Source organism: Desmodus rotundus, chromosome 1 (genome assembly GCF_022682495.2).
Source record: "Desmodus rotundus isolate HL8 chromosome 1, HLdesRot8A.1, whole genome shotgun sequence".
NCBI classification, from domain to species: domain Eukaryota; kingdom Metazoa; phylum Chordata; class Mammalia; order Chiroptera; family Phyllostomidae; genus Desmodus; species Desmodus rotundus.
In genome coordinates, this window is record NC_071387.1 from 17810405 (window position 1) to 17838001 (window position 27597).

Consider the following 27597-nt stretch of genomic DNA (forward strand, 5'->3'; position numbering starts at 1 on the left):
TTTGTAAGTGGAATACTTTACCAACGTTGACGAATTTTTCAATCATTGTAATGAAATTAGTTCCAGTACTTTGTGGGCTCTTGGTTTTGTACATATACCGTCATATTGTTGCAAATAGTGCAAAAGTACCTGTTCCAACACTTCAGCTTCTCTCTCTCGTTTTTTCTCTTCTCCTTGTAACTTTAGACAGAACCTCCAGGTATACTTAAATATTGAAAACATAGTTTCTATTCTGGAATTGGTATAGAACTAAGGCCCTTCCCCCTGACTATTTTCGTATTGCCTGTGAGCCGAGATATTTGCCATCAACATGTTATTTGGAACACTATTTTCTTCCTCAATGGAGCAAATTTACAAAAATTTTACTCAAAACAAGAATCCACTCCTCTTAGTAATACATCTGTGTTTCAAACAAGGAATTGTAGTCAATGTAATATTTTGGTTTTATCAAACAATGTGGAAATGTTCTTTCTCTATTACTGTGTTAGTACCTACATAATGCCTTAATTTTGCCTCTTGTGCTGCAAGAGGAAAAATGCGGGTGTTTCCCACCCAGACCTTCAGAGAAGCACTTTGCCGGTCCCTTCTCTGGACCATGGCCGTTCTCCTGACGGCTCTTTGCTCTGAAGATTTGCACTGCACTGTCCCCCAAATACATGAGTTTATCAAGTTGAGCCCCTCAGAGTGCCTTGCATAAAATCAACATTAAAGTATCTAATTGTGAGATTCAGGAGATATTAATTTTAAAGATTTTATTTATCTACATTTTGACAAAGCTGAAGGAAGGGAGAAGGTGAGGGAGAGAAACATGGATGTGAGGGAGAAACATGGATCAGTTGCCTCTCATATGCATCCTGACTCTGAACGGAACCTCCATCCGGGTGCATGCCCTCACCAGGAATCAAACCAGTGACCTTTTCCTTTGCAGGATAACGCGCAAGCAACGGAGCCACACTGGTCAGGGCTGAGGAAATCTTTTTAAGTTCCCCTCTTACTGCTCTGCTTGAATGACTTCAAGCAAAAGGAGGAAACTTAGATAACTGTCAAATAAACTTCCAATGTAAATGTCAAACCAGGACACCCTGAAGCTATCTTGCATTTCAAGAGCAACAAGGGAGACTCCAGATCTCCCTTCCCAGCCTCAGAGACTCTGCCAGCTGAGTCTCTGATCCCAGGACACACTTGAGTTGAAACTGTCTGCTCCTGGAAGCAGGCTCATCAAGAAGATGCCAGCTGTTGTCCTTTTAAAAAAAAATCTCTAATTTTTTGATTTTGCTATTATAGTTGTCCCATTCCCTCCCATTTCTTCCACTTTGCCTTGCACACACTCTGCCACCTGCATTTCCCCACCCCTTTAGTTCAAGTCCATGGGTTGTACATATAAGTTCTTTGGCTTTTCCATTTCCTATACTATTCTTAACCTGCCCCTATCTGTTTTCTACCTACCATTTTTGCTACTTATTCCCTGTACCTTTTCCCCATTCCCCCCTCCCTTTACATGCTGTTAGCCTTTCATGTGATCTCCATTTCTGTGATTCAGTCCCTCTTCTAGTTGTTTACCTAGTTTGGTTTTTTTAGGTTCGGTTGTTGATAGTTGTGAGTTTGTTGTCCTTTCACTGTATATGTTTTTGATCTTCTTTTTCTTAGATAAATCCCTGTAACATTTCCTATAATAAAGACTTGGTGATGATGAACTCCTTTAACTTGAGCTTATCTTGGAAGCACTTTATGTGCCCTTCCATTTTCTATGGTATCTTTGCTGGATACAGTAATCTTGGATGTAGATCCTTGCCTTTCATGACTTTGAATACTTCCTTCCTGCCCCTTCTTGCCTGTAAGGTTTCCTTTGAGAAATCAGCTGGCAGTCTTATGGGAACTTCTTTGTAGGTAACTGTCTCCTTTTGTTTTGCTGCTTTTAAGATTCTCTTCTTCCTTTTAATCTTGGGTAATGTAATTATGATGTGCTTCGTTGTGTGCTTCCTTGGGTCCAAAATCTTTGGGACTCTCAGCTTCCTGGACTTCCTGGAAGTCTGTGTCCTTTGCCAAAGTGGAGAAGTTCTCCTTCATTATTTTTTGAAAGAACTTTTCAATTCCTTACTGTTCCTCTTCTCCTTCTGACACCCCAATGATTTGGATGTTGGAATGTTTAAAGTTCTCCTGGAGGTTCCTAAGACTCTCCTCATTTTTCTGAATTCTTGTTTCTTCATTCTGTTCTGGTTGAATGTTTATTTCTTCCTTCTGCTCCAAACTGTTGATTTGAGTTCAGTTTCTCTCCCTTCACTGTTGGTTCCCTCTATTTTACTTCTCATAGCCTTCTCTTTTTCCTCTATTTTGTGACCATACTCAACCATTTCTGTGAGCATCCTGATTACCAGTGTTTTGAACTGTGCGTGTGATAGGTTGGCTCTCTCTTCATTGCTTAGTTGTATTTTTCCTGGAGTTTTGTTATGTTCTTTCATTTGGGCCATATAATTTTGTTGTTGCACGCCTGTTACATAGTAATAGGTAGAGTCTTAGGTATTCACCAAGGTGGGGCAACCCACGTCACTCTGCTGTGAGCGGCATGTGAGGGAGTGGTTCAGCACGGAACAATGTGGACTGCTCATCTCGGGGTTGGGTTTCAATCACTTCCCCCACTACCCATAAGTAAATGGGTCCTTCTGGTTCTGATTCACAGGCTGGTGGTTTGTGTACGTTCCAGGACGCTGTGGGTCTCTCCAACCAACTCTCCTGTGAGACTGGTATTTCCTCCTGCTGCCTCAACCAACACAGGTTTTTTTCAGTCACAGGCTTAGAAACTTTATTTCCCTGTGCTGGAACCCTGGGTTGTGCATTGTTCCAGATCTGGGCCTTGATGGTCTTGCCATTTCCCTGTATGCTTACGTGGCAAACTCCACGCCAGTGGTGCTGTTGCTCTCTAAGTAGAACTGGTTGTGGTGAAGCGGTTCAGCAGGTTGTTCTTCCCTACACCCATGTCACAGAAGAGCCCACTTTGTGTAGGTAGTCATACTTGTCTTCCTGGGTCCCATTGTCCTGGAGGTTCCAGCCCATTTTTCATTTTCTCTTTGAGCAGAAAGTGGTAGTTCTTGGAAGCAGAAAGTTACAAAGTGGTGCTCTGATACAGATGCAGAGTCAGGAGGGGGTGGAATGGGACAGAGATGGCGTGGGCCACAGTGGCACATGGCCCTCTCTCAGCATCATAGCCCAGTTAATCTTGCAAACCTGGTTGCTCAGAGGCCGCCATCTGTTCTTGGAGACAATCAACAAGACAAAAGGCACTGCAGAGCCTTTGCCACCATTTGTCAAGCTCAGCTCCTGGGTCTCAGAGGAAGGACAATCTCCAGCCCGTCCATGGTGTGTCTAAGGATATTCAGACCTCAAAATACCAGTGACTGGTTATCTGTTGAGTGTGAACTAGGCAGGATCACACAAGGGGCTGGGAGGACTTTGAAAGCAGGCCACGGATAGGATGCCATACTTTCTAGGTTTACTGCCCTGTGCCCAGATCCACCCATGAGACTGGCCTCTTTCTGTTCTGGGGGGCACCATTAGCACAAGGCAGAAGTGAGCCATAGCTTTTAAGAAGCCTCAGCTGTGCGCACAGGAGCCTCAATCACAACATTCTTCTCACCAGGAACCCACTCCCCACATGGTCTCCACATCTCCAGACCCTGCCTATGGTTCAAGACCCCAACCCATCCCCAAGACACAACTCCCAGGAATAATTTTCTAACCCCACCAGCCCAGCAGTGCCAGACATTAGTCTGAGGGTTCTACACACCATCCCATTAAGTAGCTACAGCCATCGATAGAGAGGTATGGTAGCCCCCATTAAAAGGATACCAAGGCTCTGAGAGATTAAAATTGTCATCATGACTTCCAAGGAACAGAGATAAGAATGAAGCCCAGGTCTACGTGAATCCAAAGCCTGTGTATTTAAGCACTTTCTTGGTGACACCACCTTCCAGGCAGCACCCCCTTTTCTGACCCACAGTGGTCCAGAAATGGTATGTCTCAGTTGGGTGCCTTCATCAGCTTGTAAGAAGAAGTGTGTGTATGGACAACACCTCTCCACTTCTCCAAGGCACCTAGGGCATATGGCGAAGTGTACGTAGTGATGAAACGTAGTGATGAGACATTAATTTGTTCTTGAGGTTGAATTCAGACAACAAGGAAAAAGAGTTAAAATGTCCTCCATACCGGACAAAGTACTTCCCATACATTATTTTACCCAGCCCTATTTTAATCGGCTCTATGAAGTTGCTTGATGCCAGGTAGTGTCATCTTTGGTAGACACTTTCTTTGTTTCTGAGGCTGGTTACAATGGAGTGACTCACCCACTGTCTCCCACCACATGAATGGTGGAACCTGGGATTTCCACACACCCATTTCCCAGTGGTGCTGCATTCTTGCCACACTTAATTGGCTTTCTGATTTCACAGTTAAATCTGGTTCCAAATGGCAGCTTTTCGTGGCTTCCACTATCTTTTTGTTTTGTTTTGAGAGTGTGTTTTGAGTAATTTCAGGTCACTAAGTAGATCTGGAAGAGATGAGAAGCACAGGAACAGTGTTAGCCTCCCATCAATGAAAACAGACCATTCCTGGAGTGGGAGGGGAAAAGTGGGTCTGCCCAGACAGAAAAATGGGCCCAGAAGGAATATAAAGGCAGAGGCATGGGGCGTGGAGCCACTGTCAGGAAAAGATTCACTCTCACAGACCGTTGCTGAGGCGGTATTGTCCCTCCCAAGATGAAGCTGCTGCTGCTGTGTCTGGGGCTGACCCTGGTCTGGGTCCATTGTGAAGAGAACCATGAGGTTGTGAAATGCAACTTCAACATGTCACAGGTAGAGTCGGGGGAGTATAGGCAGTTTAGACTTTGCGGGTAGTTTGGGGGATTCTGAAGCAAGGTGGCCCTCCTGGAGAGTGAGGGTTTTTGATGTTAGACCAAGGGGGTGGTTTCTGACCTTGGACCAAGAGCAGTTGTACCATGTGGAAAGATGACAACCCTCGGGGACCTTCATTCTCACTGCAGGGACAGTGGTAAGAGCCCTATGTGGGTGCTAGTCCAGCTGAGTTCTAATTCCATCTTCACATCACCACTATAAGGCCTGACCCAGGGGCCAGATTTCAAGGATACAGGGTTCATGCAGTGTCCCAATTGTTCTTTTCTCTCCCAATCACTTTACTGATTTATTGCAGATTTCAGGGGAATGGTGTACCATTCTCTTGGCCTCGGATAGGAAAAAAATCATACAAGGAACTGGTGACAGGAGAATATTTGTGGAATCCATCCAAACCTTGGATAACTCTTCTCTGTTATTTAAATATCATATGAAGTAAGTACGGCATTTTTTCTTGGGGAAAGAAGCTGAGCATGGTCTTGGAGCTTTCTTTCCCCACACCCACACCCACACACACACAATCATGTACTTTACTGTGCGCACTTACCCTGTGGGCGTGTGTCCAAATCAGAGTCCCTTATCAGGCACTGATCTTCAACTTGATCAACCTGAAGATTCTCTAGACTCAGAGACAGGAATTGCTTACAAGAACAAGTTTACCTGGGAGTAGAGGAGTTAGAGCAGAGGGGATCCGAATCATATGTAGTGTGACAATGTAGCTTAGGTAAGAGCAGAGGATGGGGATCAAGCACTTGGCTCTCTCGTGAAACTATCTTCTACTAGTTGTGTGACCTAGAAATGTTCTCTCTTTCCACCCCAATTATCCTTTGGGTAAAAGAAATGATCATAATTTTCTCCTCTGGGTTTTTTCTTTTTTATGTGAGGGCTGAGTGAAGCAATGTTTGTACAGCATTTATCTGAGACTCTGGCACATCTGAGCCCTCAGCCAAGTATGTAGACAGGTAGCTGTGGCAGTAGTGCTAGTGGGAAGTGGAGGGCGAGGAATAGTGGTATCAGTAGTTGACTCATCCTTAAAATAGAAGTAAAGTAAAACAGGAAATTAAAAGTTCTTTCAACGCATTACAGAAGCTTATTAAAAGTTCATTGAAATGGGACACTCAGGTTACAGGTGGTGTGGGAAGGAGCCAGCCCCTCAGTATCACATGGGCACCAATCAGCTCATTCTGTTTCCCAAGATCAGGGGAGAGTGTATTGAATTTACTTTGGTTACTGATGAAACAAAAGAGAAAGGTGTATATAGTGTTATCCGTAAGTACACATTTAAAAAAGTCTGTGTAAATTCTACTTCCAACAGCAAGAAATTTACTAAATCCCAATATCTTTAGGATGGAGATGCATTTCTGATTAATCTTATTTAGGTACTATGCATGAGGCCACTGAATAGCCAATTTTCTCTAATTATTTGGGGGAACCTTGTCTGTCAGTGACAAAGGCCTGGCACATAACATCATGAGATTGGAGGGCAATGTGGTCATATGTACCCCTGGCAACAAATGAAAACTGGCCCACTAAAAAAGGAAATTCTTTGGAGAGCTTCAGATTCCACGCCCACCATGATGTCTTCTGGAGGCCATTGCCACAGCGCCTTGGCCTGTATGTAATAGCAGCAGGGCTCCTAGACAGGACAGAGACACACAGTTGGCAGACATGACAGAGGGAGGTTGGTGAGCCTCAGGCAAAGTAACAGAAGGACAGGAGCATCTGTGGCTGAATTTCCTACCACTAGGAATCAAGTTACCACAGGTTGTCATTTCCACCTTTAGAAGTCACCAGATAAAGCCCCGGAGGCAAATGGAAGGCTTCAATACCACCTTCACCTCTTTCAGGATATGCACTTGAATTAGTTTTGTAAAAGAAAATAGGTAAAGAGTTTCTCTTGCTTGCCTAAGAAGTTCTGACCTGTGTTCTATTTCTTCCACAGATGAGGGATACAATACATTTCACATAATTGAAACAGTCTATGATAAATATGTTATTTTTTGTCACATGATTTTTGGTAATGGGAAAAAGACTGAAGTGATAGAGCTGGATGGTAGAGTATTCTCATGCTGATATTCACCTTGGAGTGGGCTGCACATACAAAGATTGTCCCAGTCTTCTCCTGCACCACTTGTTCTCCCCCAAAGAGAGGTCTTCACTGTGATTAACCCCCAGGCTCAGTGATGGGAAGGTGATGAAATCTCTCTCTGTGCAGAAGGACATCCTAAAAATGTCAAAGTCAACACAGGCTACAGACCCTCCCTCACTTCTGCCTAAGTACCAGTCAGTGCCATCCATCCCCATCATCTGTCCCTCCTGCCCCAAGGGCCTCCATGACCAACACAAAGTCACAGCCATTACTGTCACTCTTCCCACAGCCCGAAAGCCAGATGTGAGTCTGCAACTCAAGAAAAGGTTTGAGGAAATTTACCGGAACCATGGAATTCCAAACAAAAAAATACTGGATGTAAGCAATGCTGGTAAGTTTCGCTCTCTCTCTTTTGCTCTTCCTGAGTCCCTGTGTTACTGATTGGAGAAAAGCAAGAGAAGGTAACATCTCCAATGTGTCCCCTGTGCCCTACTGTAGAAAATCATTCTGTTTCTGGCAGGGAAATATGGGGCTGGTGTTTGACTGTGCTGTTCTGTCTCTACAGATTGCTGTCTCCAAGCCTGAGGGAGCCATGGAGACCAGGTTCCCAGTTGGCTGCTGTATGACGGGAAGTGGTTGCCCCAGCGGTCACGGCCCTCCAACACCAGCAGCACTTGATGCCCAAAGATTATAACACAGACATTGGGTGAGGAAGCTTGTGGGGTGAGCTTGAAATTGGGAGTTGGAGGTTGTGGTTCAGAAGCCACCCCTTCATGAGCTTAAGAGCAGATGACCTCACTATTGAAAGGAAGAAACAAGTATGTGCACCTCACAGGGTCACTCTGTGGATGCCCTGCTGCTGGAAAGGCCTCAGGAATTGATAATGTCCTGAAATCATTAACACTTAAAATGTGAAATCGGGCAAGAGTACCAGGGTATGAGTCTGAAACTCAAATACACTTATGGGTCTTGTCCATCTACCAAGGCATTGCACTAGGACTCACCCTTCAATTTCCAGTAATTCTGTCTTCCTTTGATCTCTGCACATCCTTAACTTCGGATCTGGAAGTAGACCTCCCTTTTCTACTACAATTGTAAAATTTCCTATTTTGTTTCCTCCCGCAGCTATACTGTGGGACTTTATTCAGGTAACATAAGGGAAAGTCTTTGCAAGTAGCGCTTGCATAAAGCCAACATTTCATAATGGTAACTATGGTTGTTGCCACTCTTTCCTGTCTTATAGAAAATTCTGCAAAATCTTTAATGCTGGGGATGGCAAAAGCAGCCTGGGGTCCTCCACTGAGTCTTTGCTGTTTTTCACATACCCATTCTAGGGAAGCATAACCTGGGAACATAGTAGAAAAGGAAAAGTCATTCCCTAAAGCTCTTTTTCCCTGTATTTTCGCAAGTAGCCTGGGTTAGAGACCAGGGTGTTACCTGCACCTTCACCATTGTTCTCTGTAATGGAAACTCTCTTTGTCTTCAGTTTAATCCAGGAAGTGCTTAATGAGTTTCTGTGTCCTCTCTCTCATCTGCTTATTTAGTGCCAAGTGAATGCTTCTTTCCACGGTCTCCATGTTTTCTTGTGACAAGTATTTCGACCTGATTTCCAGCACTGTCGTCCAGGAGGGCATTATCTCTGAATCTTCAGGATTTTCTCTACGTGTCTAGAAACTCAACTCACAAAGAATCAAAGGTTTTCTCAAATTTCCAACTCTCCATGCCATTCCCGGGAAAACTCTAACATGACTAACACTTTCTTCTGCCTGCTCAATAAATCATGTATCTTGCAGTCAGTTGTGTGTCTGTGTTTGTGCAGATGAGAGACCTGGTGCTGACAGCAGGCCAATGAGGGGCTCCTTGGCCTTGTTCCTGTAAGAGTCCTTTAGCTTCTCAGAATCTCCCTGGGTTTTGGGATATTCCGACCTCCATAGTTATTTTTCGTTCCTGTGAGTGCTGCCTGCCCTTTGATTTGCCTGTTTCTTAGTGACACAGTAAAGCCAATAAGGAGCTGCCCCACAGTTAGCCCCATCCTGGAATTCTCCTTCTCAGGAAGGCACTGAGAGACAGATGCTCTGAGGCTGACCCAGTGTGCCATGTGGCAGGGCCTGGCCTCCACACTGGCTTCTCTACACCCCAGGCTGGGAGGGAGTGGGTGTCGCAAAACTTCCCTCACCACCACTGGTACCTACTGTGCAAATCTTCCATGACATGCTAGTGTCCCTAAATATATTAAGAATATGAAATTCAATTCAAATTGGGGTGGAGGACCCTTCCCATCCTACAGGTGCCCTGTTAAGGGAACAGTACCCTTGCCAGGCTAGGCTACTTTGATGGTTCTCACTGACATGGAAGCCACAGGACTTGAAAAACATTGTTTTCTCCTGGATACGTAACACTTAGTCTTACACATGAACAGTGATAGATTTCCCTTGGAGAGGAAATCGCCCCCCCCCCCCGACCCAGCCCAAAGGCCATTTGTACAAGATTGCACTATGTCCATGCCACTGATGCTCCATTTCCTGACAGATTTCATTATCAGCAACATAAATGCCAATTTTCCTCAACAAGTTAAAGAGAATGTACTAGATCCATATTAGCATGGTTTGATCTCAAAACAATTGCTGAAGGACACACACATGCAGCATGACACTATTCACTTAAAACGTAAACAACACAGAAAAACGGGAAATATCATTTGTGGACCCCTGTGTGTGCGATAATGCAGACATTCTCAGAAAGTGCACATTAATCACCTGGGGACCCTGATGAACTGGGAGCTCTGAGTCAGCAGGTCTTGGTGGCCTGTGAGCCTCTGCTTTCTAACAGGCTCCCAGAGATGCCAGTGCTCTGCTACTTTGGAAGGGGATGACTCTGGTGAAGAGACACTGTCCTTCTTACCTTCTTCAGTGCCTCATTGCCTTGGATTATTCATTGATTAGTGAGGTCCATGGATGGAGGGACCTCAGTTGTACCCCTGGACTCCCCTAAAGGTATTCTCACCCACAAGTCGTTGTTAAAATAGGTGTTTCCATGGAGACACGAGGGCTGGCACCTCCTATTCCACTGTCTTGTTCATGACAACCCAGGTCGGTGATTATTTCATGGAAAGACACACATGGAGAAAGGCACTGAATTGCAAATCTGTGTTTTGATTTTCTAGGATATTTAATAAAACCAGGAATTGAATGAAAGTTATGGCCAAATCAGCCTTCAATGGGAGCAATGCTACTGCCTCTTGGTGTACTTTTCTCAAGGACTGGAGGGCCAGGCTCACAGTCAAGTCCCATGGCGTATTTTCGACTCTGACATTTAAACGCTAAGTTTTTCCTTTTTTTTTAGTTCTGTATCACCCTATATCTCCTCGCTCTCCATCAATACATTGTTAGGATCGACAATAGGTTGAGACGGTTAATATAGAGAGCGAAACCTGTTGCAAAGAACACCACAGAATAAATTCCAAACCCAGGCCAGTGTGAGTGGGTTTACTCACTAGGTCATACATGCTCAGTTCCTTCTGAGAGTTCCCTCTGCCTGTGCATCAGAAATACAGTAGGGAAGCTGTGGCCTTGTCATCCAGCTGGACGGGAGAAATGGTTCCTGCATTAGTTTTCTGATTGTGCTGGAACAAATCACCAGGAACTTACAGGCCAATACAGAGAGTTTATTGCCCTGCAGTTCCGGAGGACAGACGTCTGACACGCGGCTCCCTGGACCAAAACCAATGAGTCCCGTGTCTGTCAGCATTCTCAGATCATCTTCTGTGTCCTTTCTTAGAGTGTAACATTTTCTCCTTGGTAGTTTTCTTGTGTATTCTTGGTTGTTAATTACTATGTACTTTCCCAGTTTGTTTGTTTCACAGTGTAAAGTTTGTATGTTTTGAATTAGCCAGCTGGACTCAGTTTAGAGGATCCCAATTTAGTTGGCAACTTCCAAATGATCATATCACAAAAATTTTATCCACAAAGAGAATCCATTCCTCTTAGTAATACATCTGTGTTTCAAAAAAGGAATTGTAGTCAATGTAATATTTTGATTTTATCAAACAATGTGGAAATGTTCTTTCTCTATTACTGTGTTAGTACCTACATAATGCCTTAATTTTGCCTCTTGTGCTGCAAGAGGAAAAATGCAGGTGTTTCCCACCCAGACCTTCAGAGAAGCACTTTGCCGGTCCCTTCTCTGGACCATGGCCGTTCTCCTGACGGCTCTTTGCTCTGAAGATTTGCACTGCACTGTCCCCCAAATACATGAGTTTATCAAGTTGAGCCCCTCAGAGTGCCTTGCATAAAATCAACATTAAAGTATCTAATTGTGAGATTCAGGAGATATTAATTTTAAAGATTTTATTTATCTACATTTTGACAAAGCTGAAGGAAGGGAGAAGGTGAGGGAGAGAAACATGGATGTGAGGGAGAAACATGGATCAGTTGCCTCTCATATGCATCCTGACTGGGAACGGAACCTGCACCGGGGCACGTGCCCTTAGCAGGAATCAAACCAGTGACCTTTTCCTTTGCAGGATAACACCCAAGCAACGGAGCCACACTGGTCAGGGCTCAGGAAATCTTTTTAAGTTCCCCTCTTACTGCTCTGCTTGAATGACTTCAAGCAAAAGGAGGAAACTTAGATAACTGTCAAATATACTTCCAGTGTAAATGTCAAACCAGGACACCGTGAAGCTATCTGGCATTTCAAGAGCAACATGGGAGACTTCAGATCTCCATTCCCAGCTTTAGAGACTCTGCCAGCTGAGTGTTGTCCCAGGACACACTGAGTTGAAACTGTCTCCTCCTGGAGCAGGCCCATCAAGAAGATACCCACTGTTGTCCTTTTTTAAAAAAATCTGTATTTTATTGATTTTGCTATTATAGTTGTCCAATTTCCCCCCATTTCTTCCCCTGTGCCCTGCACACGCCCTGCCACCTGCATTCCCCCACTCCCTTAGTTCATGTCCATGAGTTGTACATATAAGTTCTTTGGCTTTTCCATTTCCTATACTATTCTTAACCTGCCCCTGTCTGTTTTCTACCTAGCATTTATGCTACCTATTGCCTGTAACTTTTTCTCATTCCCTCCTCCCTTTACCTGTTGATAGCCCTCTTTGTGATCTCCATTTCTGTGATTCAGTCCCTCTTCTAGTTGTTTACCTAGTTTGGTTTTTTTAGGTTCGGTTGTTGATAGTTGTGAGTTTGTTGTCCTTTCACTGTATATGTTTTTGATCTTCTTTTTCTTACATAAGTCCCTTTAACATTTCTTATAATAAAGGCTTGGTGACGATGAACTCCTTTAACTTGAGCTTATCTTGGAAGCACTTTATGTGCCCTTCCATTTTCTATGGTATCTTTGCTGGATACAGTAATCTTGGATGTAGATCCTTGCCTTTCATGACTTTTGAATACTTCTTTGCAGCCCCTTCTTGCCTATAAGGTTTCTTTTGAGAAATCACCTGATAGCCTATGGGAACTCCTTTGTCGGTAACTGTCTCCTTTTGTTTTGCTGCTTTTAAGATTCTCTTCTTCCTTTTAATCTTGGGTAATGTAATGATGGTGTGCTTTGGTGTGTGCTTCCTTGGGTCCAGCTTCTTTGAGACTCTCTGAGCTGCCTGGACTTCCTGGAAGTCTGTGTCCTTTGCCAGAGTGGAGAAGTTCTCCTTCATTATTTGTTCAAATAAGTTTTCAATTCCTTGCTGTTCCTATTCTCCTTCTGACACCCCTATGATTTGGATGTTGGAATGTTTAAAGTTCTCCTGGAGGTTCCTAAGCCTCTCCTCAGTTTTTTGAATTCTTGTTTTTTCATTCTGTTCTGGTTGAATGTTTATTTCTTCCTTCTGCTCCAAACCGTTGATTTGAGTTCGGTTTCTTTCCCTTCACTGTTGGTTCTTTTTATTTTACTTTTCATAGCCTTCACTTTTTCCTCTATTTTGTGACCATACTCAACCATTTCTGTGAGCATCCTGATTACCAGTGTTTTGAACTGTGCATGTGATAGGTTGGCTCTCTCTTCATCGCTTAGTTGTATTTTTCCTGGAGTTTTGTTTTGTTCTTTCATTTGGGCCATATAATATTGTTGCACCATGCCTGTTACATAGTAAGGGGCAGAGCCTTAGGTATTCACCAAGGTGGGGCAACCCATGTCACTGTGCTGTGAGTTGCATGTGAGGGAGTGTTTCAGCAGGGAACAATGTGGAGTACTCAGCTCTGGGCTGGGTTTCAATCAATTCCCCCACTACCCATAAGCAAATGGGTCCTTCTGGTTCTGATTCACAGGCTGGTGGGGTTGTGTACGTTCCATAACTCCATGGGTGTCTCTAACCAACTCTCCTGTGAGACTGGTATTTCCTCCTGCTGCCTCAACCAACACAGGTTTTTTCAGTCAGAGGCTTTGAAACTTTATTTCCCTGTGCTGGAACCCTGGGTTGCGCTTTGTCCCATATCTGGGCCTTGATGGGCTTGCCATTTCCCTGTATGCTTAAGTGGCAAACTCCACGCCAGTGGTGCTGTTGCTCTCTAGGTTGAACTCGTGGTGAAGTGGTCCAGCAGTTTGTTCTTCCCCACACCCGGGTCCCCAAAGAGCCCCACTTTGAATAGGCAGTCATACTCGTCTTTCTGGTTCCCATTGTCCTGGAGGTTCTAGTCCATTTTTCATTTTCTCTTTGAGTAGAAAGTGGTAGTTCCTGGAAGCAGAAAGTTACAATGTGGGGCTCTGATACAGATGCAGAGTCAGGAGGCGGATGGCATGTGGCAGAGATGGAGTGGGATGCAGTGGCAGATGTCCCTCCTCTCAGCCTCATGACTCAGTTCATCTTGCAACCCTGGTTGCTCATAGGCCGCCATCTGTTCTTGGAGACAATCAACAAGACAAAAGGCAGTGCACAGCCTTTGCCACCATTTGTCAAGTTTAGTACCTCCGTCCCAGAGAGAGGACACCTCCAGCCTGTCCATGATGTCTAAGGATATTCAGACCTCAAAACCAGTGACTGGCTATCTGTTGAGCATGAATTAGGCAGGATCAGACAACGGGCTGAGAGGACTTTGAGAGCAGGCCACAGATAGGATGCCACAATTTCTAGGTTCACTGCCCTGTGCCCAGCTCCTCCTGTGACACAGGCCTCTTTCTGTTCTGAGGGGTGATGAAGGGGACCATGAGCACAAGGCAGAAGAGAATCATAGCTTTTAAGAAGCCTCAGATGCGGGCACAGGAGCCTCAATCACAACATTCTTCTCACCAGGAAGCTATTCCACACATGCACTGCACAATTCCAGACCCTGCCTATCATTGAGGACCTCTGACTCTCCCCAGGACACACCTTCCCAGGAGTAATTTTCTGACCCCTCCAGCCCAGCAGTGCCACACATTAGTCTGAGGGTTCTACATACACTGTCCCATAGAGTCGCTATAGCCATCCATGGATAGGTATCATTGTGCCCATTAACAGGACCCCAAGGTTCTGAGAGGTTCAATTTTTCCTCATGGCTTCCAAGGACACAGGTAGGAATGAAGCCCAGGTCTACATGAATCCACAGCCTGTGTTTTTAAGCAGTTTCTCTGTGATGCCACCTCCCAGGCAGCACCCCCTTTTCTGACCCACAGTGGTCCAGACTTGGTCCCACTCAGTTGAGTTCCTTCATCAGCTTGTAGAAAAAAGTGTGAGTATGGATGACATCTTCCATATCTCCCCTTCTCCCAGAGGCCCATTGCATATGGTGAGGTGTAGGTAGTGACTGCACATTCATTTAATGCATTGTGGTTGCATTCAGACAAGAAGGAAAAGGAGTTAAAATGTGCTCTATACCAGACAAAGTACTTTCCATACATTAATTTACCACGCCTATTCTAATTGGCACTATTACAATGATTCTTGACAGGTACTGTCAGCTTTGGTACTCACGTTTTCTTTGTTTCTGACTCTGGTTGCAATGGAGTGACTCACCCACTGCCTCCCACCATGGGAGTGGTAGAACCTGGGATGTCCACACACCCATTTCCCAGTGGTGCTCCATTCACGTCACATCATTGACTTTCTGATTTCACAGTTAAATCTGGTTCCAATGGCAGCCTTTCATGGCAGCCACTATCTTTTTTTGAAGTGTGTGTTTTGAGTAATTTCAGGTCACTAGAAGATGTGGAAGAGATGAGTTGCACAGGAACAGTGTTGGCCTCCCATCAATGCATTCAGACCATCCATTAATGGGAAGGGAAAGGTGGTCCCCTCTCCCTGGACAGAAAACTGGGCCCAAAAGGATATAAAGGCAGAGGTGTGGGGCCCAGAGCCACCGTCAGGGAAAAATTCACTCTCAGCAACCATAACTGAGGCGGTGTCATCCCTCCCAAGATGAAGCTGCTGCGGCTGTGTCTGGGGCTGACCCTGGTCTGTGCCTCCCACCATGATGTCAAGAAATGCAACTTGGACATGTCACAGGTAGAGTTGTGGGAGTGTAGGGAGGTTAGACTTTAGGGGTGGTTTGGGGAATTCCGAAGTGAGGTGGCCTTTCTGGAGTGAGAGTTTTTGATGTTAGACCAAGGGGATAGTTTCTGACCTTGGACCAAGAGCAGTTGTACCATGTGGAAAGATGACAACCCTCAGGGACCTCCGTTCTCACTGCAGGGACAGTGGCAAGAGCCCTGTGTGGGGTGCTAGTCCATCTGAGTTCTATTTCCATTTTCACATCATCACTATAAGGCCTGACCCAGCGGCCAGATTTCAAAGAGACAGGGTTCATTAAATGTTCCATCTCTTCTTTTCTCTCCCAATCACTTTACAGATTTATTGCAGATTTCAGGGGAGTGGAATACCATTCTCTGGGGCTCGGAAGTGACGGAAATGATAAAAGAAAATGGGAGCATGAATTGTTTCTGGAATACGTCCAGGACTTGGATAACCCTTCTGTGTTATTTAAAATTCATAAAAAGTAAGTATGGAATTTTTTTTTGAGAGGAACCAAGATGGCGGCGTAGGTAGACACACTGCGCCTCCTCGCACAACCAGAACTGACAGAGAATCGAACAGCAAGGGGGACTGACACCAAGGAAATAGAAAATAAACATTCATCCAGACTGGTAGGAGGGGCGGAGACGGGCACTGGGGTGGAGAGGACTCGCGTGGCTGTGGCGGGACTGAGACTGGCGGAGTGTGGGACAAATGGCGCAGGCAGTCCGAGCACTAGCAGACCCTGCGGCCCCACATTTGCACAGAAAAACCCAGAGGGCCGGACTCAGAGTGGCGGAGAGTGAGGCAAGCAGAGTGGCGGGTAGCACCCCACGTCCCCACATTCCCACACAGATAAACCGGATGAACGGTGGGTAGCGAAGCAGACCGCGCAACCCAGGGCTACAGCTCAGGGAAATAAAGCCTCAAACCTCTGATTGAAAGCGCCCCTGGGGGTTGGGGCGGCAGCAGGAGAGACTCCCAGCCTCACAGAAGAGGTTGTTGGAGAGACCCACAGGGGCCTAGAGTGTGCACAGGCCCACTTACTCGGGAACCAGCACCAGAGTGGCCCAGTTTGATTGTGGGTATCAGAGTGAAAGATTGAAATCCGGAGGAGAGTGAAGTGGGCGCCATTGCTCCCACTCGGCCCCTCCCCCACGTACAGCATCACAGCGCAGCCAAAAGCATTACCCCACCCCGGTGAACACCTAAGGCTCCGCCCCTTAAAGTAACAGACCCGCCAAGACAAACAAACAAACAAAAAATGGCCCAAATGACAGAACACTTCAAAGCTCCAGAAAAAATACAACTAAGTGACGAAGAGATAGCTAACCTATCAGATGCACAGTTCAAAGCACTGGTTATCAATATGCTCACAGAATTGGTTGAATCTGTTCGAAAAGTAGATGAAAAAATGAAGCCTATGCTAAGAGAAACAAAGGAAAATGTACAGGGAACCAATAGTGATGAGAAGGAAACTGGGACTCAAATCAATGGTATGGACCAGAAGGAAGAAACAAACATCCAACCAGAAAAGAATGAAGAAACAAGAACTTGGAAAAATGAGGAGAGGCTTAGGAACCTCCAGGACACCTTGAAATGTTCCAACATCCGAATTATAGGGGTGCCAGAAGGAGAAGAGGAAGAACAAAAAATTGAAAACTTATTTGAACAAATAATGGAGAACTTCCCCGATCTGGCAAAGGAAATAGACTTCCGGGAAGTCCAGGAAGCTCAGAGAGTCCCAAAGAAGCTGGACCCAAAAAGGAACACAACAAGGCACATCATAATTACATTACCCAAGATTAAACGCAAGGACCTACATCCAAGATTACTGTATCCAGCAAAGCTATCATTTAGAATGGAAGGGAAGATAAAGTGCTTCTCAGATAAGGTCAAGTTAAAGAAGCTCATCATCACCAAGCCCTTATTATATGAAATGTTAAAGGGAGTTACCTAAGAAAAAGAAGATAAAAAATAGGAACAGTAAAAATGACAGCAAACTCACAGTTATTAATGACGACACATAAAACAAAAACGAGAGCAAACTAGGCAAACAACTAGAACATGAGGGTTGTCAATGGGGGAGTGGGAGGGGGAGAGGGGGGGAAAGGTACAGAGAATAAGTAGCATACATGATAGGTGGAAAATAGACAGGGGGAGGGCAAAAATAGTGTAGGAAATGTAGAAGCCAAAGAACTTATAAGTATGACCCATGGACATGAACTATGGGGGGGGGAATGTGGGAGGGAGGGGCGTGGGCAGGATGGAGTGGAGTGTGGGGGGAATGGGACAACTGTAATAGCATAATCAATAAATATATTTAAAAAAAAAGAAAAAAAAAGTAAGTATGGCATTTTTACTTGGGGACACAGCTGAGTATCATCTTGGAGCTCCCCACCCCCCCAGCCTCACCACACACACACACACAATCGTGCACATTCCTGTGTCACTTACACTGTGGGCCTGTGTCCAAATCAGGGTCCCTTATCAGCCACTGAGTGATCCTGTAGGTTATTAACTTGAAGATTTCTAGACTCAGAGATAAGAATTGCTGACAAGAATAGGTTTAACTGAGAGTAGAGGAGTTAGGGCAGAGGGGATCCGAATCATATGCAGTGTGACAGTGTAGTTTACATAAGAGCATAGGATGGGGATCAAGAGTCTGGCTCTCTTGTGAAACTATCTTTTTCTAGGTGGGTGAACTGGGAATTTTATCGCCTTTCACCCCAGTTATCTCTTGGGTAAAAGACAATAATCATAATTGTCTCCTATGGGGTTTTTCTTTTTTGTGTGAGGGCTGAGTGAGACAATGTTTGTACAGCGTTTATCTGAGATGCTGGCACATCTGAGCCCTCAGCCAAGTGTGTAGACAGGTAGCTGTGGCATTAGTGATAGTGGGAAGTGGTGGGAGAGGAATAGTGGTATCAGTAGTTGACTCATTCTTAAAGTAGCAATAAAGTTAAACAGGAAATTAAGAGTCCTTTAACGTTATATGAAAGGTTTTTAATAGTTTGTTGAAATGGCACACTCAGGTTACAGGTGGAGTGGGAGGGAGTCAACCCCTTACTATCTCACTGGCACCAATCACCTCATTGTGTTTCACAGCATCAACGGAGTGTGTGGTGAACTTACTTTCATTACTGATCCAACAGAAGAGAAGGGTGTATATAGTGTTCCCTGTAAGTACACACTGTAAAAAGTCTTTGTAAATTCTATTTCCATCAACAAAAATTTACTAAATCCCAATATCTTTAGGGTGGAGATCCATTTTCAATTAATGTTATTTAGGTACTATCCATGAGGCCATTGAATAGCCAATTTTCTGCAATGTTTGGGGGAACCTTGCTTGTAAAAGCCAAGGCCTGGCATATAAGACCATGAGAATAAGATGGCCGTGTGGTCATATGTACCCCTGGCAACAAATGAAAACTGGCCCACTAAAAAAGGAAATTGTTTGGAGAGCTTCAGATTCCACGCCCACCATGATGTCTTCTGGAGGCCATTGCCACAGCACCTTGGCCTGTATGTAATAGCAGCAGGGCTCCTAGACAGGACAGAGACACACAGTTGGCAGACATGACAGAGGGAGGTTGGTGAGCCTCAGGCAAAGTAACAGAAGGACAGGAGCATCTGTGGCTGAATTTCCTACCACTAGGAATCAAGGTACCACAGGTTTTCATTTCCACCCTTAGAAGTCACCAGATGAAGCCCCGGAGGCAAATGGAAGGCTTCAGTATCACCTTCACCTCTTCCATCATGGCTGCACTTGAATTAGTTTTGTAAAAGAAAATAGGTAAAGAGTTTCACTTGCTTTTCAGGGATCTAAGAAGTTCTGATCTATGTTCTCTTTCCTCCACAGATGATGGATACAATATGTTTTACATAATTGAAGCAGTCTACAATGAATATGTTATTTTTCATTGCATGAATTTTCGTAATGGGAAAAAACCGATATGATAGAGCTACATGGTAGAGTATTCTCATGCTGATATTCACCTTGGAGTGGGCTGCAGATACAAAGATTGTCCCAATCTTCTCCTGGGCCACCTGTCTTCTCCCAAAGAGAGGTGTTCACCGTGGGTAACCCCAAAGCTTGGTGATGGGACGGTGATGAAATCTCTCTCTGTGCAGAAGGACATCCTAAAAATGTCAAAGTTAACTCAGGCTACAGCCCCTCCTTCACTTCTACCTAAGCATCCGTCAGTGTCATCAACTCTCTCATCTGTTCCCCAAGCCCCAGGAGCCTCCATGACCAACACAAAGTCACAGACTTAACTGTCACTCTTCCCACAGCCCGAAACCCAGATGTGAGTCTGCAACTCAAGAAAAGGTTTGAGGAACTTGGCAGAAACCGTGGAATTCCAAAGGTAAACATACTGGATTATACCAAGGCTGGTAAGTTTAGCTCTCTCTGTTTTCTTATTTCTAAGTCCTTGTGTTACTGATTGGAGAAAAGCAAGTGAAGGTAACACCTGCAATGGGTCCCCTCTGCCTTTCTCTAGAAAATCATTCAGTTTCTAGCTGGGAAATAAGGGGCTGGTGGTCGACTGTGCTCAGTTCTGCCTCAACAGATCGCTGTCTGCAAGCCCAAGGGAGCCCCAGAGTCCAGGCCTCCAGGTGGGTGCTGTATAATGGGGTGTGTGGTGACCCAGATGTCACTGCCCTCCATGACCAGTGGCGCTTGACGCCCAAGGGATACAATACAGACATTTGGTGAGGAAGCTTGTGGGGTGAGCTTGATATTTGGAGTGGGAGGTCTGGGCTCAACGGCCACTCCTTCATGAGCTTTAGAGCAGATGATGTCACAACTGAAAGGAAGAAACAACGATGTGCATCTCACAGGGTCACTGAGTGGATGTCCTGCTGCTGAGAAGACCTCATAAATTAATACTGTCCTAACATCAGTAACACTTAATATTTGAAATAGGCAAAGAGTAGCAGGATGTGAGTGTGAAACTCGAATACACTTCTGGGTCTTGTCCATCCTCCAAGGCCTTGCCCTTGGGCTCACTCTCAATTTCCTATAATCCTGTCTTCCTTTGATCTCTGCACATCCCTAACTTTTGACCTGGAAATCGAGTTGTCTGACCTTCCCATTGCGCTACACCTGGATAATAGACCCTGAATTTCCTCATGTGTTTCATCCTGCAACTATATTATGGGGCTTTATTCAGGTAACATAAGGGAAAGTCTTAGCAAGTATGGCTTGCATAAAGCCAACATTTCATAATGGTAACTATGGTTGTTGCCACTCTTTCCTGTCTTATAGAAAATTCTGCAAAATCTTTAATGCTGAGGATGGTAGAAACAGCCTGGGGTCCTCCACTGGAGCCTCCACTGAGTGCTCTGTGTTGTTCACAGACTCAGTGTAGGGAGGGTAAGCTGGGAACAGTAATAGAAAAGGAAAAGTCATTGTCCCAGTGTCCTCTTTCGCCTACTCTGGCAAGTAGCCTGGGTGAGAGAGCAGGCTGTTATGAGCATGTTCACCACTTTTCTCTGTAATGGAATCTCTCTTTGTCTTCATTTCAGTCCAGGAAGTGCTTAATGAGTTTCTGCCTGCTCTCTCTCCTCTGCTTATTTAGGTCCGAGTGAATGCTTCCTTCCTCTGTCCCCATGTCTTCTTGTGACTGGAGCTGTGACCTGATTTCCAGCACTGTTGTCCAGGAAGGCATTATCTCTGAATCTTCAGGATCTTGTCTATGTGTCTAGAAACTCAGCTCACCAAGAATCAAAGGTTTTCTCCAAATTTCCAACTCTGTATGCCATTACCGGGAGAACTCTACCATGAATAAAACTTTCTTCTACCTGCTCAATAAATCAAACATCTTGTAGTCAGTTTTGTGACTGACTTGGTGCAGGTGAGAGATCTAGTGCCGACAGCAGGCCAATGAGGGGCTCCTTGGCCCTGTTCCCACAACGTTCCTCTAGCTTCTCAGACTCTTCCTGGTTTGAGGATTCTCACACTTCCATGGTCATTCTCTGTCCCTGTGAGTGCTGCCTGCCCTTTGATTTGCCTGTTTCTTAGTGACACAATAAAGCCAATAAGGATCTGCCCCACAGTGTGACCCACCCTGGAATTCTCCTTCTCAGGAAGGCACTGAGAGATAGATGCTCTGAGGGTGACCCATCATGCCAGGTGTCAGGGCCCAGCCTCCACAGCTGGCTTCTCTACACCCCCAGGCTGGGAGGGAGTGGGTTTTGGAAAACCTCTGTCACCAGCACTGGTATCTGCTGTGCACATCTTCCATGAGATGCTAGTGTCCCAAAATACATTATGAATATAAAATTCAATTCAAATTGGGGTGGAGGACCCTTCCCATTCTGTACAGGTGCCCTGTTAATGTAATAGTACCCTTGCCAGGCAGGGCTACTTTGAGGGTTCTCACTGACATGGAAGCCACAGGACTTGAAAAACATTGTTTTCTCTTGGGTGTGTAACACTTAGTCTCATACCCATGAACAGTGGTTCATTTCCCTTGGGAAAGACATCCTCCCCCCTGCCCATCCCCAACCCTAGGGCCATTTGTACAAGATTGCATATGTCCATGCCACTGATGCTCCATTTCCTAACAGATTTCATTATCAGCAACGTAAATGCCAATTTCCCTCAACAAGTTAAAGGGAATGTACTAGAAATATATTAGCATGGTTTGATCTCAAAACAATTGCTGAAGGAGACATATGTGCAGCATGACACTATTCACATAAATCATAAACAACACAGAGAACAACGGGAAATATCATTTGTGGACCCCTGTGCGTGCGATAATGCAGAGCACACTAATCACCTGGGGTCCCTGATGAACAGGGAGCTCTGAGTCAGCAGGTCTTGGTGGCCTGTGAGCCTGTGGTTTCTAACAGGCACCCAGAGATGCCAGTGCTCTCCTACCTTGGGAGGGGATGACTCTGGTGAAGGGAGACTGTCCTTCTTACCTTCTTCAGTGCCTTAGTTCCTTGGATTATTTATGGATTAGTGAGGTCCATGGGTGGAGGGACCTCAGTTGTATCCCTGGACTCCCATAAAGGCATTCTTACCCACAAGTGGTTGTTAAAATAAGTGTTTCCATGGAGATACAAGGGCTGGCACCTTCTATTCCAGTGTCTTGATCATGTCAACCCAGGTCGGTGATTATATCATTGAAAGACACACATGGAGAAAGACACTGAATTTCAAACCTGTGTTTTGATTTTTTAGGATATCGAATAAAACCTGGATCGAATGAAAGTTATGGTAAATCAGCCTTCAATGGGAGCGATGCTACTGCTTCTTGGTGCACGTTTCTCAGGGACTGGAGGGCCAGGCTCACAGTCAAGTCCCATTGGGTGTTTTCCACCATAATATTTAAATGCTAAGTTTTTCCTTTTTTTTTTTTTTAAAATTTCTGTATCACCCTACTATCACCTCACTGTCCATCAATACATTCCTAGGATCAAAAATAAATTAAGTTGGTTAATATAGAGAGCCAAACCTGTTGCAAAGAACACCACAGAATAAATTCCAAACCCAGGCCAGTGTGAGTGGGTTTACTCAGCAGGTCATACATGCTCAGTTCCTTTTGAGAGTTCCCTCTGCCTGTGCATCAGAAATACAGTGAGGAAGCTGTGGCCTTGTCATCCAGCTGGACGGGAGAAATGGTTCCTGCATTAGTTTCCTGATTGTGCTGGAACAAATCACCAGGAACTTAGAGGCCAATACAGAGAGTTTATTGCCCTGCAGTTCCGGAGGACAGACGTCTGACACGCGGCTCCCTGGACCAAAACCAATGAACCCTGTGTCTGTCAGCATTCTCAGATCATCTTCTGTGTCCTTTCTTAGGGTGTAACATTTTCTCCTTGGTAGTTTTCTTGTGTATTCTTGGTTGTTAATTGCTATGTACTTTCTCCAGTTTGTTTCACAGTGTAAAGTTTGTATGTTTAGAATTAGCCAGCTGGACAAAATCAAGGGGGAGGGTGGAGGTGGGTGAGGGAGGTGGGTTCGGCTGGGGTGGGGTGGACGGATGAGGAGAAAAGGCATACAACTGTAATTGAATAGCAATAAAAATTAAAAAAAAAAAAGAATTAGCCAGCTGGACTCAGTTTAGAGGAGCCCAATTTAGTTGGCAACTTCCAAATGATCATATTCGGAAGGCAGGTGAACATTTACCTTCTTCTCTCCATTAGGCCTGAGAAGGCTCTTAGCCTTGACCTAGTGTCGTGGAGCTCCCTCACTGCTGTTTGGCCTGGTGCTTGTTGGCCTCCACACCCACAATGGACACAAGTGTGCCATTGTCTTCCGTCTTCGTCATGGCTCCCTCGGTGGTCAGGGGAACACGATGATGGCATCATGGTGAAGCCTGTGTCTCCTGGGGGCGGAGACTTAGGCTGCCTTCTGAGCCAAAATGTTGGACCTGGGCAAGGTGGGTGTCATGCAGGTGTCCTTTGTTTGTGGCTTTTTATGCCTTTCAACTCTGCATTCTTTGCCTTCAAAGCCTTTGCTTTGGCTTTGGCTTTGGAAGGGGCAGAGGCTTCCTTTTCCCTGTGGGCACCATGTTCATGAGAAGGCTGTTTGTTGGTTTTTTTTTTTTTTAATTTTTATTGTTATTCAATTACAGTTGTATGCCTTTTCTCCCTATCCCTCCACCCCACCCCAGCTGAACCCACCTCCCTCCCCGACCTCCACCCTCCCCCTTGATTTTGTCCATGTGTCCTTTATAGTAGTTCCTGTAATGTTTGTTTTTTTTAATGATTACTTATTATCATGAGTTTTTTGCTGCTATAGAGAAATGATATTGATTTTGTAAGTTGAATACTTTAGCAACGTTGATGAATATTTCAATGATCGTAATAAAATTAGTTCTAATACTTTGTGTCCTTTGGTTTTGTACATATATGGTCATATTGCAAATAGTGCAAAAGTACCTGTTCTGACACTTCAGCTTCTCTCTCTCTTTTTTTCTCTTCTCCTTCTAACGTTATTTATTTATTTATTTTTTGAAAGCATTTTTTAAAAATATATTTATTGATTATGCTATTACAGTTGTCTCATTTCCCCCCCACACTCCACTCCATCCTGCCCACCCCCTCCCTCCCACATTCCCCCCCTTTAGTTCATGTCCATGGGTCATACTTATAAGTTCTTTGGCTTCTACATTTCCTACACTATTCTTACCCTCCCCCTGTCTATTTTCCACCTATCATCTATGCTACTTGTTCTCTGTACCTTTCCCCCCCTCTCCCCCTCCCACTCCCCCATTGACAACCCTCCATGTGATCTCCATCTCTATGGTTCTGTTCCTGTTCTAGTTGTTTGCCTAGTTTACTATTGTTTTTGTTTTAGGTGTGGTCATTAATAACTGTGAGTTTGCTGTCATTTTTACTGTTCTTATTTTTTATCTTCTTTTTCTTAGGTAAGTCCCTTTAACATTTCATATAATAAGGGCTTGGTGAGGATGAACTCCTTTAACTTCACCTTATCTGAGAAGCACTTTATCTTCCCTTCCATTCTAAATGATAGCTTTGCTGGATACAGTAATCTTGGATGTAAGTCCTTGTGTTTAATCTTGGGTAATGTAATTATGATGTGCCTTCCTATGTTCCTCCTTGGGTCCAGCTTCTTTGGGACTCTCTGAGCTTCCTGGACTTCCTGGAAGTCTATTTCCTTTGCCAGATCGGGGAAGGCCTCCTTCATTGTTTGTTCAAATAAGTTTTCAATTTTTTGTTCTTCCTCTTCTCCTTCTGGCACCCCTATAATTCGGATGTTGGAACATTTCAAGATGTCCTGGAGGTTCCTAAGCCTCTCCTCATTTTTCCGAATTCTTGTTTCTTCATTCTTTTCTGGTTGGATGTTTCTTTCTTCCTTCTGGTCCACACCATTGATTTGAGTCCCAGTTTCCTTCGCATCACTATTGGTTCCCTGTACATCTTCCTTTGTTTCTCTTAGCATAGGCTTCATTTTTTCATCTGTTTTTCGAACAGATTCAACCAATTCTGTGAGCATCTTGATAACCAGTGTTTTAAATTGTGAATCCGATAGGTTGGCTATCTCTTCGTCGCTTAGTTGTATTTTTTCTGGAGCTTTGAAGTGTTCTGTCATTTGGGCCTTTTTTTTTTTTTTTTTTTTTTGTCTTGGCGGGTCTGTTACTTTAAGGGGCGGAGCCTTAGGTGTTCACCGGGGTGGGGTAATGCTTTTGGCTGCGCTGTGATGCTGTACGTGGGGGAGGGGCCGAGAGGGAGCAATGGCGCCCACTTCACTCTCCTCCGGATTTCAATCCTTCACCCCGATACTCACAACCAAACTGGGCCCCTCCAGTGCTGGTTCCCGAGTGGGTGGGCCTGTGCACACTCTAGGCCCCTGTGGGTCTCTCCAACAACCTCTCCCATGAGGCTGGGAGTCTCTCCTGCTGCTGCCCCAACCCCCACGGGCGTTTTCAATCAGAGGTTTGAGGCTTTATTTTCCCGAGCTGTAGCCCTGGGTTGCGCAGCGGTCTGCTTCACTCCCCGCTGTTAGTCCGGTTTATCTGTGCACGAATGTGGGGCTGCAGGGTGCTACCCACTGCTTTGCCTGTCCTGCTCTCCGCCACTCTGAGTTCCGCACTCTCGGTTTATCTGCGGGAATGTGGGGCCGCAGGGTCTGCTAGTGCTGGGACTGCCTGGGCCGTTCGTCCCACACTCCACGAGTCTCGGTCCCGCCACAGCCCAGTGAGTCCTCTCCACCCCGGTGCCCGTCTCCACCCCTCCTACCAGTCTGGATGAATGTTTATTTTTTTATTTCCTTGGTGTGGGACCCCCTTGCCGTTCGATTCTCTGTCAGTTCTGGTAGTGCGAGGAGGCGCAGTGTGTCTACCTATGCCGCCATCTTGGTTCTCCATCCTCCTTGTAACTTTAGACAGAACCAACAGGGATACTTAAATATTGAAACCATAGTTTCTATCCTGGAATTGGTATAGAACTAAGGCCCTTCCCACTGACTATTTTTGCATTCCCTGTGAGCTGAGATATTTGCCATCAACATGATATTAAGAACACTATTTTCTACCCTAATGGAGCAAATGTACAAAAATTTTATTCAAAACAAGAATCTATTCCTCTTAGTAATACATCTGTGTTTCCAAAAGTAATTGTAGTCAATGCAATATTTTGATTTTATCAAAAAATGTGGAAATGTTTCTCTATTACTGTGTTAGTACCTACATAATGCCTTAATTTTGCCTCTTGTGCTGCAAGAGGAAAAACGGGTTTTTTTTCCACACAGGCCTACAGAGAAGCACTTTGCTGGACCCTTGTCCCTACCATGGCCGTTCTCCTGACTGCTCTTTGCTCTGGAGATTTGTGCTGTAGTGTTCCCCAAATACACCAGTTTGTCAAATTGAGCTCCTCAGAGCGCCTTCCATAAAATGAACATTAAAGTATCTAATTGTGAGATTCAGGAGATATTATTTTTAAAGAATATATTTATCTATGTTATGAGAAAGCTGAAGGGAGGGAGAAGGTGAGTGAGAGAAACAAGGATCAGTTGCCTCTCATATGCATCCTGACTGGGAACGGAACCTGCACCTGGGCATGTGCCCTCACCAGGAATCAAACCAGTGACCTTTTGTTTTAGACGATAACACCCAATCAACTGAGCCACACTGGTCAAGGCTCAGGAAATCTTTTTAAGTTGCCCTGGTACTGGTCCCCTTGAGTGACTCAAGCTTAATGGAGGAAACTTAGATAACTGTCAAATAAACTTCCAGTGTAAATGTCAAACCAGGACACCCTGAAGCTATCTGGCATTTCAAGAGCAGCAAGGGAGACTCTGCCAGCTGAGTCTCTGATCCCAGGACACATTTGAGTTAAAACTGTCTGTTCCTGGAAACAGGCCCATCAAGAAGATGCCAGCTGTTGTCCTTTTTTTAAAAACAACAACAACAACAACAACAACTGTATTTTATTGATTTTGCTATTATAGATGTCCAATTTCCCCGTTTCTTCCCCTCTGCCATACAAACGCCCTGCCCATTCCATTTCTCCTCCCCCTTAAGTTCATTTTCATGGGTTGTACATATAAGTTCTTTGTCTTCTCCATTTCCTATACTATTCTTAACTTCCCCCTGTCTGTTTTCTACCTACCATTTATGCTACTTATTCCCTGTACGTTTCCCCATTCTTCCCTCCCTTTACATGCTGTTAGCCTTCCATGTGATCTCCATTTATGT

General features: G+C 44.9%; 1 protein-coding gene across 4 annotated transcripts in view; it reads left to right on the top strand.

The window, feature by feature from the left end:
* The window catches only part of LOC112306250 (allergen Fel d 4), a 47620-nt gene extending 26504 nt beyond the window's left edge, over nucleotides 1-21116 (top strand). For 2 of the 4 annotated variants that reach the window (XM_053921614.2, XM_053921623.2), the window contains exon 7: nucleotides 21004-21116. In XM_053921614.2, coding sequence (XP_053777589.1) covers nucleotides 21004-21013 — 10 coding nt within the window. In that variant the 3' untranslated portion in view covers nucleotides 21014-21116. The remainder of the gene's footprint in view (nucleotides 1-21003) is intronic. The other 2 variants (XM_053921637.2, XM_053921646.2) reach the window with 1 other exon arrangement.
* Nucleotides 21117-27597: the final 6481 nt, after the last annotated feature.